The sequence below is a fragment of the Squalius cephalus genome (assembly GCF_949319135.1).
Source record: "Squalius cephalus genome assembly, chromosome: 25".
Lineage (NCBI taxonomy): Eukaryota > Metazoa > Chordata > Actinopteri > Cypriniformes > Leuciscidae > Squalius > Squalius cephalus.
Genome location: NC_137146.1, coordinates 24,299,580 through 24,319,133, shown reverse-complemented (window position 1 = coordinate 24,319,133; position 19,554 = coordinate 24,299,580). Strand labels below are relative to the sequence as shown.

The 19,554-nt window shown below is 42.1% G+C and overlaps 1 protein-coding gene across 1 annotated transcript in view; it reads left to right on the top strand.

The window, feature by feature from the left end:
* Positions 1-414: 414 nt before the first annotated feature.
* Positions 415-19,554, top strand: part of LOC307153995 (NXPE family member 3-like) — a 96,546-nt gene continuing 77,406 nt past the window's right edge. Inside the window, exon 1 of the mRNA XM_079863864.1 lies at positions 415-500. Coding sequence (XP_079719990.1) covers positions 464-500 — 37 coding nt within the window. The 5' untranslated portion in view covers positions 415-463. The remainder of the gene's footprint in view (positions 501-19,554) is intronic.

The following is a 19,554-nucleotide window of genomic DNA, read 5'->3' as shown; positions in this document are numbered from 1 at the left end:
GGTTATCACCTGCAATCTGGTTAACATTTCCCAGGGTGGGCTAACAGGTTCCATATATCTTCTAATGTAAATTTCGACCAGCCTGTATATATAATATATTGTGTGTATATTTTCCTTGCAATAAAAAGTGAAAATAATGTTGTGCGAGTGCCACAGAGCCACAATGATTACACTCCTGGGAAAAAAAGAACAGGAAAAAGAATTTTGTTTTTCCCATAGCAAGAAAACCTTCACCATTCATATGTAAGTTAACATCTAATGTCAATCAAATCAAACAAAGCCAAACTGGCTAAACCAATACTGAGGACAGATGGGATGTTCAACTGAGTGCCACATAATTAGTGGGAACGCCTCATTCTCAGAGCAGTGTGGCCAGTTTAACAGGACATTGGTTTGAAGTTGTGTGAATGTACTTCACTCACAAGCGGACTTCAAATTATTCTAGAAAAACAACAGATTAGCCATGGTCGTACCATCCACAAAGAAATCAAATCCCCCAGGTAATCATTAGTTTATGAATATTATAATATTTATGGGTCAAGATGGTTTCATCGTTTTGAAGGATTTGGAAATTGATCATTTCTGTGTATTTCAGTCTGGAGATTAAGAGATTTTTTTCTATACTGGCATGTTTTCTTTGTACATCATCCCTTCTGGTAAGTTCATAAAAAAATTGATACATTAAAAATTTATTTCTATGTAATGTATTATGTGTTATAGCCTATATTTAAGTACTGACTTCTGTTATAAATGTGAAAAAAAATAGCTGTTTTTGTTTTTATGTCAGTAAATACATGTATAATGTTACTAAAGATTTACATTTAAAATAATTAAAATTGCTATTTTCTTTTTTAAATTTCTACTTAAAACTTTCTCTTCATCAAAAATCCTAATAAAAAAAAAACACCTCCACACGTTCCACACTTTATTAAAGGTAGGGTAGGCAATTTGTATTATAAACACTTTTTGTTATACTGGTTGAAACTCTCTTCATATCCTGATAGCAATCAATAATAGAAGTGGTCTAAATATTAAAACATGTACATATATCTTCTGTGGAAGTCTCAATCATTGAATTTGTTCTGACTGTACCTGCCTGTTACCTTATGTATTTAAATACCTCCGCACACCATGCTCGCGCAGACATCACACATGATCAGCGCGTTCCACGAGGATAGGGAGATTTGTAGACATACAGTCACAAACAAACAGCCGTTGTTCAGCCGCTTTAAAGTTTCTCCTGAACCAAAACAATGAGCTTATGCTGCGTTCACGCCATGTTATAACCATAATTACAAGATGGCTACCCTTGACGTTCTACTCAGATTTATGCTTTTCTATGTCAAAACTATCAACGCCCGGAAATTAATCTGCTGCAGTCAGTTGGTATAACTAGAGCTCTGTAAGTTGCTGGTGTTCATTATTATTGCAATGTGCTTTAAGACATGAGGTCATTTAACACCATCTCTCCTCTCTTGACGCTTTGAAAACTCTGCTGTGTGTTCATGTGTTTTGAAGGAGTTGGGCTTTGTAGAAGCTCGGAAGTGAGGGTGGGATCTTGTGCCTTCAAAGCTAGCTTGCTATTGTTAGCCTCTCCGAAATTGCCTACCCTACCTTTCAGCGTAACTATAATTGGTAACATTTTATTTTACACTGTCCTTGTTACACGTTACATATAGTTACAATAGTAATAAATTATACATAATTACATTCAACTAACCAAACCTAACCCTAATCTTAACCCTAACCCTTTAGTAAGTACATGTAGTTCATTATTTAATTCTTTTTAAATAATTAAATTATTTAATACTTAAAGGGATACTTCAGGATTTAGCATTAAGCTTTGTATTAGTAGAAAACCTGTAGTATTTTCGAATTACCGTGCTTTCCACCCTCATATCCCCCTGAGACAAGAGATTTATGTATTTTTTGTCTGGAAAAAATCCTCCGATGACGCAAAAATCGTCATTTTGCGTCATCGGAGGATTTTCTGGCCAGAGGCTAAAGACTACAGCCAGTAGAAGGCGTTGTTCCGCATGTTTTCAGCCCGCCCATAGGAGGTGGGATTTCACTCACAGAATGTACACAGTGTCAGCCGTCTTTCTTTGGAAGCTAAGCTAGCAGGCTCTTGTTCTGTGGAGAAAGCTGAATAGTAGGAGAAAGCTGAGTAAGTAGGGAAAACCATCCTCCTTTTCCCGGACTTGTCCGGCTGGCGAGATCGTTCAAAATGTCCGGGATTCAGCTTTTGCTTTCTGCAGTCGCCATTCATTGTTTACATGCAGCTCACCCATCTAACTGAATTCATTCCGATCGGTAAATCTGAATGTAGTGTTTACATGAACGCTAAACAAGTGATCGGTTGATGTGCGTTTTACCATTGCTAAGAAAATTCCCGCTCCTCCGTGAGAGATGCGAGACCCGGCGCGTCTCAGTAATGACGCCACCGGCCTCGCGCCGTTCTCCCGCGGCCGTCAGCCTCGTCCTGCTCGCCACAGTTAAGGCCGGACATTTTGGGCGATCTCTAAATCCCCTAGTCTTGTTGTTTGTTTTCAACTGCGCTCCCTTACCGGTAGGCGTGGCCTCCTAAGGCAGCGAAGCAAGTGCATTCTGGGAGTTGTTGTCTTTCATCCACATAAGCCAAAAATACATTTTCTGGCTTTTCTCAGTCTAGAAAGCTCCAAATTCAAAAATTTCTTCACATTTCTTCAACTTAAATTACCTATTTTAAATACACATTCATCTTCCCAGAGGTGAAGTATCCCTTTAATGTTCAGTATAATTACACTGTAACACGGATAACAAAGTGCAACTAATCATTTAAACTAATAACAATATAAAAACAAAGAAAAAGGCATTTTGTGAACGCCGTAAGCACATGCCATTCCTGCATTCACACACCTTGTGTTTGCACCTGGTTGCAAATGATAGTTGATGGAGAGGAGGACACAACAGCAGTCTGGTGCTGAGAAGCGAAGAAAAAAAAGGTATGTTTACCAACCTGTGAAATGTTATTTTTTGGCTATTGAAGTTAATGTGATTTATTAAACATGTTTAACAGCATTAATAATTTAACCACCAGCAACACGTCTACCTGATTTGATAAAAGTACCAACAATGTATATCCAGTTTATTACACACAGCAAAAACTCCAGTGTTAAATTAACTCTCCTGGGAGTTTTATATGGCTCCAGACTCAAGTGTTAAAGTGTTAAAATATGAGTGTTAAATTAACACTCAAGAGTGTTAAAGTTAATGAGCTAATTAAGTGATTCATTGAAAATCTATTTTTCTTGGTTATGGTGGTGTTTGCTTTAGTTGGGCTCTTGACCCTCAAATCATTAACTTTAGATTTTGTTTGGCTGTTGTATCTGAGTTATAACTCTCAGATGAACAAAGAGAAAAGTTGATCAGGTGGTGTTGGTTATGTTTTGACATAATCATAATTTGACCTGAATCATTGAACTCATTTTTATTTTAACACTTTAACACTCTTGAGTCTGGAGCCATATAAACTCCCAGGAGAGTTCATTTAACACTGGAGTTTTTGCTGTGCATATTTCAATTCAATAACACTGTGCGCTGCATTGCTTTTTGAACTATGGTAAAGATATTTGTAATTTTTGTCATATTTGTCATTGACATTCAGATCACATGCTATACAGTGCATCCGTGGTGTATGGCTTTACGTGTCAATATGCCTACAGTGTTTTCTTCTTTGTAAATGATAATTTGCGGCAACAAAACTGCATAATCTTACTTTCTGTGATTTCTGAATGCCCAAGGCTGTAAAATCAATCAGACAACAACAGCCATAGGACATAATTATGTTTTATATTGGTTTATAATCAACTGTTGTTTTATTAAACACTCACTGCTCTTGTTTTTATAAGTATCTGTTTAATTAAAGGTGAACTCATTAAAAAATGTCTTAGATTTATACTGACACTTAAGGGGATAGTTCACCTAAAAAATGAAAATTAGACCATGATTTACTCACCCTCAATTCATCCTAGGTGTATATGACATTCTTCTTTCAGACGAATACAATCAGAGTTATATTAAAAAGTGCCCTGGCTCTTCCAAGCTTTATATGGCAGTAAATGGTTGTTTCTGTTTTGAAGTCCATTGAAGTGTATCTATCCATCATAAAAGTCCTCCACACAGCTCTGGGGGGTTAATAAAGACCTTCTGAAGTGAAGCTATGAGTTTGTGTAAGACAAATATTCATATTTAACATGTTACAAAGTAAAATTCTAGCTTCCGGCCAAACGAACATACGCAGTCTACTTACGCCTAAAGTGCAACTTACACAACTTGTGATGTCAGAAGTAGCGTAGTGCATCATGGCGTAGCGTAAATATCAGCAGTTTGTCGCATTACTCGCATAAGTTGCGCTTTAGACTTAAGTCGAATCCGTATGTGTGTTTGGCTGGAAGGTAGTTATTTTACTTTATAAAGTTTTAAATGTGAATATTTTTCTTACACAAACTTATCGCTTTGCTTGAGGAGGCCTTTATTAACCCCCCAGAGCTGTGTGGAGCACTTTTATGATGGATAGATGCACTTTGATGGACTTCAAAACAGAAACAACCATTTACTGCCATATAAAGCTTGGAAGAGCCAGGACATTTTTTATATAACTCCGATTGTATTCGTCTGAAAGAAGAATGTAATATACACCTAGGATGACTTGAGGGTGAGTAAATCATAGACCAACGCTTTTGCGTCATGGAAGGGTAACGCCCCTTTTTGGGGTAAGACAAACGGATTCCCCTGAGAACAGAACTCGCTCTAGATCTGCAAAGTTTCTTGATAGCAAAAATGGCACAACAGAGCAGGTTAGTTATGATATAAAAAAATCTCAGCTCTCAGATTCTGTCAATTTTATTACGAAATTCAAACACTAAATACCGTTTTGGTACTTGTAAATGTGACGTGACAGATCCCTAGCGGAACGTGAACGATCATCTTTACTAGTTAATAGTAAATAAACACGAATGAACAACGTTGAAAGATACAGTACAACTTACCGAAATGTATTTTCCTCATACATAATATCGATCAATCAGTGTTTTTCAACCGCGGAAAGGGTCAACTGAACAGCTGGAGAACAATTATGTCACATAATATTTACCTCAGGAAATCCATTTAATGACCATAATATAGGCTAGCACGTTAGTTAAAGTTAAGCTAGAAAAAGGAGCTATAGAGAGTATTTTGCTAAATATATGTATGGCTACTAGTATATTTATTATATTTTTACTTATATCATTAAATAAGGTTGTTATTATAATAAAAACACGCATTATATTTAATTTGAGTTATTTTTTATCTTAAATAATACTAGATAGGGCTCTCTATATGTTTACAGCATTAGGTGAGTTTTTTTTTTTCTTGAGAAAAATGTATGCCTATCTTGTGTAGGCCTACCTAATATTTATCCAGATGAGTCAATATTGAATCAAATCACAAGATCTGAACTTTATTGTGAAATTTGTGTCAAGCAATAAAAAAAAACCATAGCTTATTAGAAATTGACCACGTAAACATTGTAACATGTTGTCACTAAACCTAATACAATTCTGTTTAGTTACTAAAATGTTTTGATAATCACAATACACTTATTGTGATGCAAGACATTTTTTTTACATCCCCAATCCAATACATCCAGACATCTACCACTATCTCGTGGAATCACCAAATATAGCCTATTTTTTTGTCATTAACACACTCACAGTATGACAAACTAGACGATGAGGCCATGTCTAGAGGAGTCGGTGGTTTACTTGGATCATATTTCACTTGATTTTTTAGCTATTGACATAGTTTTGTTGTCGACTAGCTATACTAGTTAGAAAGACGAAGCTGCTAGCAGCTACGTGATTAGCTCTCACTAGGCACGCTACCTTCGTTTCTGCTGGTGTCTAGAAAGTGCTAGGACTTTGAAAGTTGTAAAATATGACTTTTCGACGACCACTGCTCTGGGCTAACGTTACATGTAACAACACGAACGGCAGTAGATCAAGCCTTCTAGGCTAGATAGGATAACGTAACAACATCCAATTTGACAGCCCCATACATATATTGGTCCCATACAAATTAAATAATAAAAAAGTCTGTTTTTACAACTTTCAAAGCCCTAGCACTTTCTAGACACCAGCAGAAACCAGCCAAGTCCACTTTAGTCCTAGCCTGCTACTATTTCAACAGTAAAATCAGTTAACAGCCAAGGTAGCGTGCCTAGTGAGAGCTAAACACGTAGCTAACGTTAGTCGACAACAAAACTATGTCAATAGCTAAAAAATCAAGTGGAATATGATCCAAGTAAACCACCGTCTCCTCTAGACATGGCCTCATCGTCTAGTTTGTCATACTGTGAGTGTGTTAATGAAAAAATAGGCTAGCACTTAACTTGGTGATTCCACGAGATAGTGGTTGATTTCTGAATAGTCCATATTTGGCCACTGCGTGGGGTCATTAATCCAGTTCCCTTACGAGAACGTTCTCTCGTACTGCGTTGCAAACGCTTATGGGAAAACTCCTTTTCTCGAGAATATTGAAGCCTTTATTTTAAAACGCATTTGCTACAGCACAGGCGAGAGCATCAGACCCACGTGAGTGAGCTGATAGGCTGTGCTGTGGGCAACTGCACGAACCAGAAGCGCGCGAGCCAATCAGGGCGCTTGGCGCTCTGTCACTGTCAAGCGCGCGAAACTACACGTGACCATAACATATAAATACAGATAGAATCCGCCATTTGACAGATTTAATCTCCTTCAGCTCGACTCACCTCGTCGCTGATTTTCTCCGGTCGTAAGAAGCCCTCGTCGTGGAAAAGCCGTCCAGCGGAACAGCTTCGCATCCCGGCATCTCGCCAGCTGAGCGTTTCCCTGTGGCATCCGACGAAAAATTATATCCTTTTCATTGCATATTTATCTAAAAGAGCAAACCGCTGTTTTCACAGCGCGGCATAATGCCTCTCTCCATCTGTGAGAGCTGCGGGGTCTCCCTGCATGCATCCGACGGACACACCCAGTGTGCGGCCTGCCTCGGCCCTGAGCACGCCGAGGCAGCGCTCATGAAAGGCGGCTGCCAATTCTGCGACGGGATGCCTGTCTCCGTTCTCCGTTCAAGGCTGTCTTCGACGGTGACCGATTCCGCCCACCTTCCGTCTTCGGCGCCCCACGAGCCCCGTAGGAAGAAGCGGCGCGATCAGAGGCGTCCTGAGCGCGGTGAGTTTAGCGAGTGCACGCCGGGCCTTTCTCCTCGTGCCTCGCCCACGCCTTCTTCGCCTGTCCTGTTCTCTCGGAGCGAGCAGCGCCCCTCGTCTGAAGCGGCTGGACTCGTCTCTTTCGGCGCATCTCCGGATGACGTCGATGACGCACTTTCTATGGCGGCATCTGAGAGCGAGGATTGGTCGGGCTCCGCGGACCCCGCCCCCCCCTCTCAGCTAGAGTTTTCTGATACTCGAGCGAGCATTGACGCCGAACTTCTCCGTGTCATGTCTCGCGCTGTTGACGAGTTGGGACTCGATTGGCTTTCTCCAGCTGAGCCCGCCAGAAGCCGCCTCGATGAATGGTACCTGCCGGGGCGCCAGCAGGCCCCTCGTCAGCGCGCCGCTCCATTTATGCCTGAGGTTCACGAAGAGCTCACAAAATGCTGGCGCGCGCCCTTTTCAGCGCGAACGCGCTCATCTGCCTCTTCTACGCTCTCCACTGTTGACGGCGCTGAAGAGAAAGGATATGTGTCTCTCCCCCCACTGGAGGAAGCGGTCGCTGCACACTTATGCCCCCCCACTGCAGGTAGTTGGAGGTCTAAGACGGTGCACCCTTCTAAGCCGTGCAGAACTACTTCGGCCATTGCCAGCCGCGCATACGCTGCCGCCGGTCAAGCCGCCTCTGCACTTCACGCCATGGCGACGCTTCAAGCCTTCCAGGCCAAACTTCTCCGTTCCATGGATGAGTCAGGCCCGGACCCAGACACATTTAAAGACCTCAGGAGTGCCACGGATCTGGCACTGAGGGCCACGAAGACCACCGCTCAAGCCCTGGGCCGCAATATGGCCAGCCTAGTGGTAATGGAGCGCCACCTCTGGCTAAACTTAACCGAGATCAGGGACGCGGATAAAACTGCCTTCCTCGACTCGCCCGTCACAGCCTCAGGTCTCTTCGGCCCATCTGTCAGCGGCTTCGCCGATCGCTTCACTGAAGCTCAGAAGGCTTCCAGCGCCATGAGACACTTTCTACCAAAGCGCTCCAGCTCAGTCCAACGGCGCCCCAAGAGCACGCCGCGACCTGAGAAAGTGGTGTCCCAGGTCCTCCAGCCCCGCCCAGCGGCTGAGACCAGTAAGCACATGAAGCCAGCGAAACGGTTCCCGTTCCCTAAGCGCCAGGGCCCGCGGCCGAAGCTGACGCTCGATCACGAGCCCAAGAAGCCGTCCTAACCGGCACAAAGAGGGGTCACTGTCCCGCTGCGGCCGGACCAGCCCCAAAAATCGCTCGACTACTGCTCACGGCTCCCTCTTCAGTTCAGGCGGCTGCAGCAGTTCTAAATGCAGTTCATGGGCCCGTCACATGTCACGCACCCCTGCAAACAAACGCTGTTTTAACAGCGACCCACACAAAGCACAAATCGAGCATAATTTCTCACATGCATACATGTCAGTCCGAGCCCCCCACTCTGGGTGTTCCAGATATGATAATGCCTCTAGCTCTGCGGGCTCTAGCTTGGCAAGCTATCCCCGGAGTTTCAGTATGGGTGATGAACATCATAAAGCATGGTTACTCGCTTCAGTTCGCCCGCAGACCACCGCGTTTTCGCGCGGTTATACAAACCACGGTAAGGGGCACATTGAGTCATGTCCTCCGCACCGAAGTGTTAAGTCTGCTGGCGAAAGGGGCCATCGAGAAGATCCCCCCTTCTCTGAGCGAGTCAGGTTTTTACAGCCGATACTTTCTTGTTCCAAAGAAAGACGGCGGCCTGAGACCCATTTTAGATCTCAGACATCTGAACAAGGCTCTCATGTCACGGCCGTTCAGAATGCTCACGACCAGACATATCCTGGCGCAGATTCGCCCAGGCGACTGGTTTTTCTCAGTAGATCTGAAAGACGCTTACTTTCACATTCAAGTGAACCCCCACCATAGGCCATTCTTGAGATTCGCCTTCGAGGGGCAGACATACCAGTACACAGTTCTTCCATTTGGACTGGCACTAGCGCCTCGTACATTCACGAAGTGCATGGATGCAGCTCTCTCCCCCCTGAGACAGCGGGGAATGCGCATCCTAAACTACCTCGACGACTGGCTCATACTGACCCAGTCAGAGGCGGAGTCACATACTCACAAAGCCTGGCTCCTCAGCCATCTAGAATGTCTAGGGCTCAGGGTCAATGTTGCAAAGAGTGTTCTGTTGCCCAGCCAACGTATCACGTTCCTGGGAACAGTTCTCGACTCCGTACTTATGAGAGCATGGCCCACACCGGCCCGTGCTCTAACGATTCAGCAGCTCACGGCATCGTTCATAGAGGGCTCTCTTGTACCCCTCAGAACGTTTCAGAGGATCCTTGGCCTGATGGCCTCTGCATCATCAGTACTCCAACTAGGCCTACTGCGTATGCGTCCTCTTCAGCTGTGGCTGGCTCCTCTGGTGCCACCCCACGCCTGGCATTCAGGCCACTTGATTATCAAGGTGGACCAGCGCTGTGTTCAAGCCCTGGCCCCTTGGAAAAACGCCAGCTGGTACCAGCAGGGCGTAAGCATGGGGGTAGTTTCAGAGAGGAGGATGATTTCAACAGACGCCTCCAACTCCGGTTGGGGAGCTCTGTACGAGGGCAGGCCTGCCTCCGGCCTCTGGTCGAGCTCGGAGAAACGCCTACACATAAACTGCCTCGAAATGAGAGCAGTTTTTCTAGCCCTAAAAACATTCCTCCCATACCTGGCGGGACACCACGTGTTGGTACGGACGGACAACATGTCGGTGGTCTCTTACATAAATCGCCAGGGCGGCCTCAGGTCCCGCAACCTGTTTGCCATAGCCTCACAGCTCTTGCTATGGGCTCACACCAATCTGCGCTCGCTCAGGGCAGCTCACGTGCCAGGCACGTTGAATACAGGAGCAGACATGCTCTCTCGGGGCAGAGTTCCCCCAGAGGAATGGTCTCTCCACCCTCAGACAGTTCTCCTACTCTGGGAGGTCTTCGGGAAGGCAGAAGTAGATCTTTTCGCCTCAGAAGACAACTGTCAATGCCCAATCTTTTTCTCAAAGAGCAGGGATGCGTTGGCCCACGACTGGCCCAACCTTCCTCTCTATGCGTTCCCCCCGGTCTCGATGCTCCCTCAGGTCATCGAACGGATCAGGAACACGAAAAGCGCAGTGTTATTAGTAGCTCCTCTCTGGCGGACCCAGGTTTGGTTCCCAGAGTTGATGCAGCTGTCTGTAGCAGACCCGTGGCCAATCCCAGTGAGGCGCGACCTCCTGACTCAGGCCAACAGGACAATCTGGCATCCCCGTCCCGACTTATGGGCCCTACATGTATGGCCACTCAACGGGTACCCCAGAACCTCCCAGAGGGCGTCCTGAATACTATAAAGGAAGCTAGAGCTCCGTCTACCAGACGCCTCTATCTCAGTAAATGGTCAGTGTTTTCCAGCTGGTGTTTAGCTCGAGACCTCGACCCATACACTTGTGAAGTACCAAGAGTACTGTCTTTTCTACAGGAGATGTTGGACGCGGGTCGCTCCCCCTCCACTCTCAAAGTGTACGTGGCAGCCATTGCTGCTTTTCACGTATTGGAAGCCGGGGCCTCCTTAGGAAAAAGCGACCTTATAGTTCGCTTCCTCAGGGGCGCCAGGAGGCTTAACCCGCCTCGGCCACCGTCTGTTCCGGCCTGGGACCTCTCCTTGGTCCTGCGGGCTCTTAAGGGACCTCCCTTTGAACCACTTCAGTCAGCTGATCCTAAGTCTCTCTCTCTGAAAACCGCCCTGCTTCTAGCACTGGCGTCAGTAAAGAGAATAGGGGATTTACAGGCGCTGTCTACCAGCGCTTCCTGTCTGGAGTTTGGTCCTAATGACTCCAAGGTCATTCTTAGGCCAAGACATGGATATGTTCCTAAGGTGCTCTCAACTCCGTTCAGAGCCCAGGTTATTTCTCTGTCAGCTCTCCCCTCCTCCGAGGAGGATAGCGATTCTCTCATGCTTTGCCCAGTCAGAGCTTTGAGAATTTATCTGGAGCGTTCGGCCTCTTTCAGACAGTCTGAACAGCTCTTTGTGTGTTTCGGGGGCCGATCCAAGGGCCTCCCGGTCACTAAAACCACACTGTCCAGATGGATAGTTGACGCCATTGCCCTGGCTTACACCTCACTGGGCCTCTCTTGTCCCATAGGTGTTAGAGCTCATTCCACGAGAGGTGTTGCCTCTTCGTGGGCTTGGTCAAGTGGTATTCCCATTGAAGACATTTGTGCGGCGGCCGGCTGGTCCGCTCCGTCCACATTTGTGAGATTCTATAATCTGGATGTCCCTGCTCTGCAGACATGCGTTCTTTCTGTCTAGACTCTGGCTCTGTGGATCCAGACTAGTTTTGAACCATGGTCACTTGGGTATTCCCATCTATAGCATATGTGCGGCGGCCGGATATCCGCTCCGTCCACATTGTTGAATTATAGCTTTAATGCCCTTGCTTTGTAGCTACAGTTCTTCTGTCTAGACACTGGCTCTGTGACCCAGTCTAGTTGATATTGAACACACGGTTTTCACCTTGTGGACTAAGTGACTGGCTTTGGCCAGATCCGATGAATTATAACTTTAATGTCCCTGCTTTGCAGTTACAGTCTTTTCAGTCTAGACTCTGGCTCTGCGGACCCAGACTAGTTTGATATTAAACACACGGCTATCACCTTGTGGGTTAAATGACTGGCTCTGGCCAGTCTTTATTACGGATAATTGATGGGCCCGATGTTCGGTCTCTTTTTATCCTGGCTATTCTGTACTTCCCGGAACTCTGGTGAGTCAGAGCGGCCAAAAGATTAATAGCACGGCGTTTTAAATGGAAACGTTCCCATAAGCGTTTGCAACGCAGTACGAGAGAACATTCTCGTAAGGGAACGTACTGGTTACTTTCGTAACCTCGGTTCCCTTAGAGATAAGGGAACGAGTACTGCGTTGCCTTGCCGTGCTATTTTTCTTATGGCAGGTTTGTCGCTTCAGTCGATTATACCTGTCAAATGGCGGATTCTATCTGTATTTATATGTTATGGTCACGTGTAGTTTCGCGCGCTTGACAGTGACAGAGCGCCAAGCGCCCTGATTGGCTCGCGCGCTTCTGGTTCGTGCAGTTGCCCACAGCACAGCCTATCAGCTCACTCACGTGGGTCTGATGCTCTCGCCTGTGCTGTAGCAAATGCGTTTTAAAATAAAGGCTTCAATATTCTCGAGAAAAGGAGTTTTCCCATAAGCGTTTGCAACGCAGTACTCGTTCCCTTATCTCTAAGGGAACCGAGGTTACGAAAGTAACCAGTACGTTTTCGACCATTTCAAAGGGACACCTCTGTAACCCCGTATCCAGTAGCTTCTTTAAATACTGCTCACGGTCCTCGGCAAGCAAAGAGAGTTTGTATGTTTGTGCCATTTTTGCTATCAAGAAACTTTGCAGATCTAGAGCGAGTTCTGTTCTCAGGGAATCCGTTTGTCTTCCCCCAAAAAGGGGCGTTACCCTTCGATGACGCAAAAGTAGCGTTGGTCTATGGGCTAATTTTCATTTTTGGGTGAACTATCCCTTTAAGCTCAGTTTTTGTCACTTTAGATTAGGCAGTGCAAAGTTAAATTCAATTGTTGGTTGAAGTTTAGAATCAGAAATCAGAGTACCTAACTAACCCAGTATCCTAAAACTTTGTCATTAGTGTTGTTGAATGATTGTTGTTGTTGAATGACTAATATGTTCCACATTATTATTTAATGCAGAGGTGTCAAGTAACGAAGTACAAATACTTCGTTACCTTACTTAAGTAGAAATTTGGGGTATCTACACTGTAAAAATTAAACCGTGATTTTTACGGTAAAAACACGGCAGCTGTGGTTGCCAGAACTTTACCTTCAAAAATACAGTAGCAACGTTATTGGTTTTACAGACTTAACTTAAAATTTACAGTAATAAACCGTATTTTATCATCTGATATAATGTGAATTTACCATCCTATTGAACTATTAATATCTGTTTTGTACCATTGTAATACACTCATAACCACCAATCACAGCAGTGATGAGAGTCACATGATCAATCAAAGCTCATCACAAGCAGCTCTTCCACAAGAAAGTTAATACTAATTTATAAAAGCTGCATAGTGTCATTCACACAAACATTAAACACCATCATGGTAACACATGAAATTTAAAAAATGCAATAAACATTAATTTAACAACATTAAATGTAACATAAAACCCTAATGTACATAACTGATTAGAAAAAAAGAAGAAAAAAAAACTAAGAAACAGTTATTTCAACAAAAATACATCAAATGTGAAGTGTCACACAGGGAATTGTGGGAATGCCAATTTACGTTTTTTCACTGTAAATTATACAATGAGTTGTTCTTTTTCACTTTCAAAAACCGTAAATTTAACGGTATTTTACAGCAAAATTACATTAAATATACCGTTAGATCTATCACAGTTATTTACCGTACATAGTACGGAAACTTTCTGTTAACCAATTAACAGTTTTTCACTGTAGCATTTTTACAGTCTTTTACCGTTAAAATTACGATCATTTTTTACAGTGTATACTTTACTGGAGTAATTATTTTTCAGACGACTTTTTACTTCTACTCCTTACATTTTGACGCAATTATCTGTACTTTCTACTCATTACATTTTAAAAATAGCCTCGTTACTCCTATTCAATTTCGGCTTGTTTTCATTCTGGCTTGTCGTCGTAAAAAAAAAAAAAAATTTTTTTTTTTTACACAAACGGTTTAGATCTTTAAACCGGTTTTAATACGGTGTGGTGTCTTTCTAACTTGTGAGAGGCTGTAGTCACATTTGGTTGTGCACAGCGCCAAAAGTCCTCCGAAGGAAACCTAGATGCGGTAAGCGAGGGAGAAATCGGGGCAAATCGCGTCAAATATTGATTCACAGACAGAGAGAGAGAGAGAGAGAGAGAGAGAGAGAGAGAGAGAGAGAGAGAGAGATTACTTTTATACTTTAAGTAGTTTTGAAACAAGTACTTTGATACTTTTACTTGAGTAAAAAGCTTGAGTTGATACTTCAACTTCTACAGAAGTCTTTTTAAACCCTAGTATCTATACTTCTATCTGAGTAATGAATGTGAATACTTTTGACACCTCTGATTTAATGCAGGGTCATGCTGAAGTTTGTCACAACAGAGAATGTGGCAACATCCAGCACTTCTCCAGAGGAACCCAGCAGCTACACAGGCACTGACACAAAATGTCTGTATTTTATAATTCTAAAGTTTATTCTATAATTTCTATAATTATGCTATAATATAACAATTCTATAATTGTAAATAATTATGTTATGTTATATAATAGTTATGTTTTAATAAAGTTATATTATGACACCTAATGTAATTGTGAGTTGTTGTTGTTTTTCCACTTTCATAACATTCATTTTCATACACTGTAAAAAGTGAACGTGCAGTTGTTTCTTCTCAGTCAAAAGTGACCGGACACCTGAAAATGAATCTCCCCCCCAGTGAAATCAATGTAATATATATTTTTTTTTCAATCATTTTTTTTTCTTTTTTTCTTTTGTATTTTAAAAAAATAAGTTTCTTTTGAGATAATTTTATGGTACTAATTAATATTTATGGTCCATTTTTTGCCATTGAAAATATAATAATAATAATAATAATAATAATAATAATAATAAAATGTATTTAATGCAGAATTTTAGATTAAAGCTATACTGTTTAATATTTTAAGTTGATTTTTAGCAAAAAACACGTTATTTTAAAATTATACGTTCTCATTAATGTGTAATCACTTCAACCAACTAATTAAGTATTCTCGTAAGTGTATAATCTGCCATTTAGAATACATACGAGCGAGTCGCTCGAATGGCGGAAGCCATGTTGCGCATCCATGTTGAAAATACATTAGACAAAGAGGGACATACAAGCTTCGCCTTTTGCGTTTTTACATGCAGTGGCACCGTGACGAATGCGAGAGGGAGATTTGCTCACGTTTGCCGGCAGATTTGAAATATTACGGCCACCATAGTTAAAATGCCTTCGGAATGCGAGGAGCTAGAAGGTAATATTCAGTTGGTAGTCATATACAATTTCACCGCTAGATGGGAGTAAATCCTACACAGTGTGTAGCTTTAATATAGAGACTATGGCTGAGTCCCAATTCGCCTACTTATACTACGACCTAAAAGTATGTACTTTTTTTGTGATGAAAAAGTACACACTTTTGAGTGTGTAGCAAAAAGTATGCACGTTCTGGGACATACTTCGATGACGTCATGCAACGTGAACTTGAACGTGGTTGCCTAGTTACGCACACCGCGACTGTTAACAAAACATTTAACATTTCATGAATTTTTATATATCCAATATAATTTTATTTACTATTCCCATCTTTTTTTCCACAATACATTTACAATGTGTTTACCAAATTGAGGAGTGAAGCAGGGCGTCGTCGTAGATCAACCAAACGCAGGTCGTTTGTGAGGCGGCTCTGACGTTCATGTGCAAATGTGTGTAGCTGCTAACGAAAGCTAGCGCTACTTATTTTCTGAGTTAAAATATTTAAAGTTTATAGTGTAACTATTGTTTAACGTATTTTATACTTAATCTTATACTTATGTATAATACTTAAAAATACCCCGATGAAAATGAACCATGCTTTTACTATAGTAAAAGTGTAGTAACCATGTTTCTTTGGTTGGACTGATAAAGTTAACATATGTACAGCCACAGTATTACTACAAATAAGTCAGACAGAAACATCAAAAGCAATACATAAAAAAAGACACTTGCATGACACTGTACTAGAGCCTTTTTATTTATTGTTTTGTAGCCTGCAATGAGGCGCTCGGTATCTTCATCGGACCCTACAAGACCCATTAATATTACGAGACAATAAAATATAACTTTAATTAGGGTTAAACATTTGAATTCTTACACTTAAAAACTGAGGGCGCATCTCCGTTGCTGCATCCGACTGCCAGGTTCGTCCACCACCATCACCGCAAAGCTCCTCCCTCCCGCACGCAATGGGTTGTGGGCAATATTAGCCGTTAGAGTGTGCATTGATCTGCACTTCGAATTCTAACCGGAAATAGTAGACCATCCGGGTATCTTTGAAATACTCATTTCAACATGCTACGATTTGGGACGTACTAATTCTAGTTTCGCATACTATTTAGGACGGATAGTATGCGAATTGGGACTCAGCATAGCCTATGCCTTTTAAGTCCAATTTTTGAAGGCGGATTAGTGCCATCCAGTGAGAGAAAATAAAATAAAATGTGATTTTATGGTATAACCACTAGATGCCTGTATTTCTCTCTATAGTCAAGTCAAGTCACCGTCATTTATATAGCGCTTTTAACAAAATTAATTGTTTCAAAGCAGCTTTACAGTGATAATAGGAAATTGCAGTAACAGAGATTGTTTTGGCTTTACAGCAGCTCTAGGATAAAGTTATTGTCCAGCTAAAGTTAGTTTTGATCGATTCACTTCCGTTGCGAAGATCATTAGTTATTAACTTAGGGGCCGCTAACACAACACCGTTCTAACAGAAAACCCTCAACGCGCTCCGGCCTCCCATCCGCACAAAACAGTGCCAGGTGGCTCGAGAACACACTCCCAGATATAGGTTCCAAGGTGCAAACGATTATCAGTTATCTCTGAGCAAACCTCTGCGCAAACACCCACATTGCGCACATGCGCATCACGTGTTCAGATAGGCAGGGCCGTCGCTAGTGGGGTGAAAGGTGGTGACAATTATAGGGGCCCCACAAAATCCAGCAGTTATACTATATAGGCCCCTGTTGTATGAATAATTCTAATATTTATATTAGTTGTATGCCTGAGATTGAAATGAAAACCATAATATTTTTTCCAAATATCCTCTTACCTCCCTATAAATGGTTTAGTCCGATCTAAAGTATTTATTAATTATTCAGTCAGTGACAAACATCAGATCGACCCAATCAAATTGTAAGTCCCACCCCAGCTCGTGAACAGAACCAATCAGAGTTGAAGCGGCAGTGCCTGAAGTTAACGATGAACTTGGTGGAAGAGCAGGAGATTGACTGGCTGATTATGTATTTATTACATCAATAAAACACGAATGCACTTGAATGAATACATTTTACCTTTATTTAATAATATTATCTTTATTAAAAATTAAGACAATAAATGAGTTTATTTTTTAAATTTGACTGCATTCTTGTCAATTTATAAATGTTTCACGAGTTCACCCTTACATCAATTAAACAGAGTAAAGATTATGCGTATTTGGCGTGCTGTCCGGGGAAGGGCTCCGAGCTCGAAAATTTTGCCCGAACCCAGAGTAGCCTACTCCCCCGTTGTTGTAAGAGTATTTAGGACTTGAAGTGAGGAGATGGGGTGGTGGAGGGATGCTGTTAAACTGTAATGAACGGAGGTAAGTTTGCAGTATATATATATACACCTCTTACCTGTTGATTGGGTTGATTAACAGAGTGTGGTCCATTCGTGTCTAATTAGGTTCACTGTAAAAAAATTCTAACCCTCCCAAATCAAAAATTTCATGTGACCGATAACATCTAAATTTTTCAATTGGCCCAAGTGAAATTCTGTAAATTATAAAATTAAATTTACAGATTTTCACTTGGGCCAATTGAAATTTACAGAATTTCACTTGGGCCAACTGAAAAATTTAGATGTTATCGGTCACTTGAAATTTTTGATTTGGGAGGGTTAGAAATTTTTTACAGTGTTTGATTGTCTGAATGTGCTCCACATGTGTTTAATTAGGTTTAATTATCTGAACGTGCTCCTCCCGAACTTTGTTAATAAAACATCATTTAATTTTTGATTTATGAATTATAACAGACTGTTTCCCTGATGGGGGGAAAAACATTATTTTGTTGTTACTTTTTTAAAATTGGTTTTATTATTATTTAACAATTTCTTTTTAATAGTTGTAATTTTTTTATTTTTTTTTTAAGTTGTAATTTTAAAATAAAGGTTTTACAACAACATCACCTTCTTCTGTTAAATGTGGGCCTCCATGCTCATCTATTGTACAGTATGATATTGGTGGAGCAGTGGGGATTTCTTTAAGACTGCAAGGGAAGCTCGGCTTCCCCTATAATGTCAAAAAATTAATGGTCAAATATGTACTATTGTGTTAACATTTTATTGACTAAAAATGCGTTAGAAAACGTTAATCTCAAAGAAGAGTTCGTTCAGAATCAGTTACATATAGCAGGTCGACTGACTCGATTTCCTTCTGCATTCCCGTAGCGTCACAGTGCATTTCCCTGTTGAAGCCCAACGTCCATTGACTTCAATAGAGTGCCGAAGTTATGACGTCACTTTGTAGGACAACCCGGAAGTTAGCGGCGCATGGGTTCCCTCGATCGGAAAGCTATGCATTTTCCCCATAGACTTTTGGAAACTCGCAAAAAATAAGATCTGTGTTCAACAAAGAGTTGTGACCCTTACACGTTTTGTCTATCAAGATAATCTTTACAAGTTAATCCAAAATTTATACATTTTGAAGCCTAAATAAAGCCGTCAGATATAAAATGCTAATGGTAGGCTATAAACGGACTACAGCCATAGACAGTAAAAGAAATGGACACAGCGACCCCATTGGATTCAACGGAGACAAAGTGAAGTCAATTAGAAACTCTTACTTCCTGGGGGTCGAGCGTACTGCGCAGACTCAAACTGAGCTTGACGACGTAGATGTGACGTGAGTAACCCGTCTGTCTTCTAGTAGCTGTGCCAAGAGAAATCTGAATCATTCCCTTCCGAAACTTGCAGAGACGGAGAGTGTGAGTAGGAGGTGTCCATGAGCTATGAGCAGGAGAAACGTTTGCTATGTATTCTGATTAATTATGTTGTCACTTTGCCTCCACGTCCCCCCGATTGCGCGTGAGCTTCTCCTCCTGTCCATACGGTAATTCTCTGCTGTGCGACAGAGAGTCGCGTGGTTATGATGCAATCGTTAGCCTATTTTTACAAAAATTGCTTCTACGGGGCCATAACGGAAGCTACAAGGTAATGAAGCCTTTTATACATTTTCGTGTTTCTTTAGAAATAAATAATGGACAAATGGAGTCTTTAAACGCCTCAGATGTGAAGTTATTCGCTGTCAAAGTGACGCCAAAATGAATGGGAGTCAATGGGATGCTAACAGCAGGTGGGGGTCCGCTAGCCAATGGCGGCGCCCGGGGGTACCTTCAAAATAATAGAAAACCCTGCCCCCCTGACTACAGCACACCATGGTCACGGATCAACGTCATCATCAAGGTTCCTCAAACTTTATTTAAAAAACACGCTCGCTCATTATGATATGCGCTGTGTATGAACACT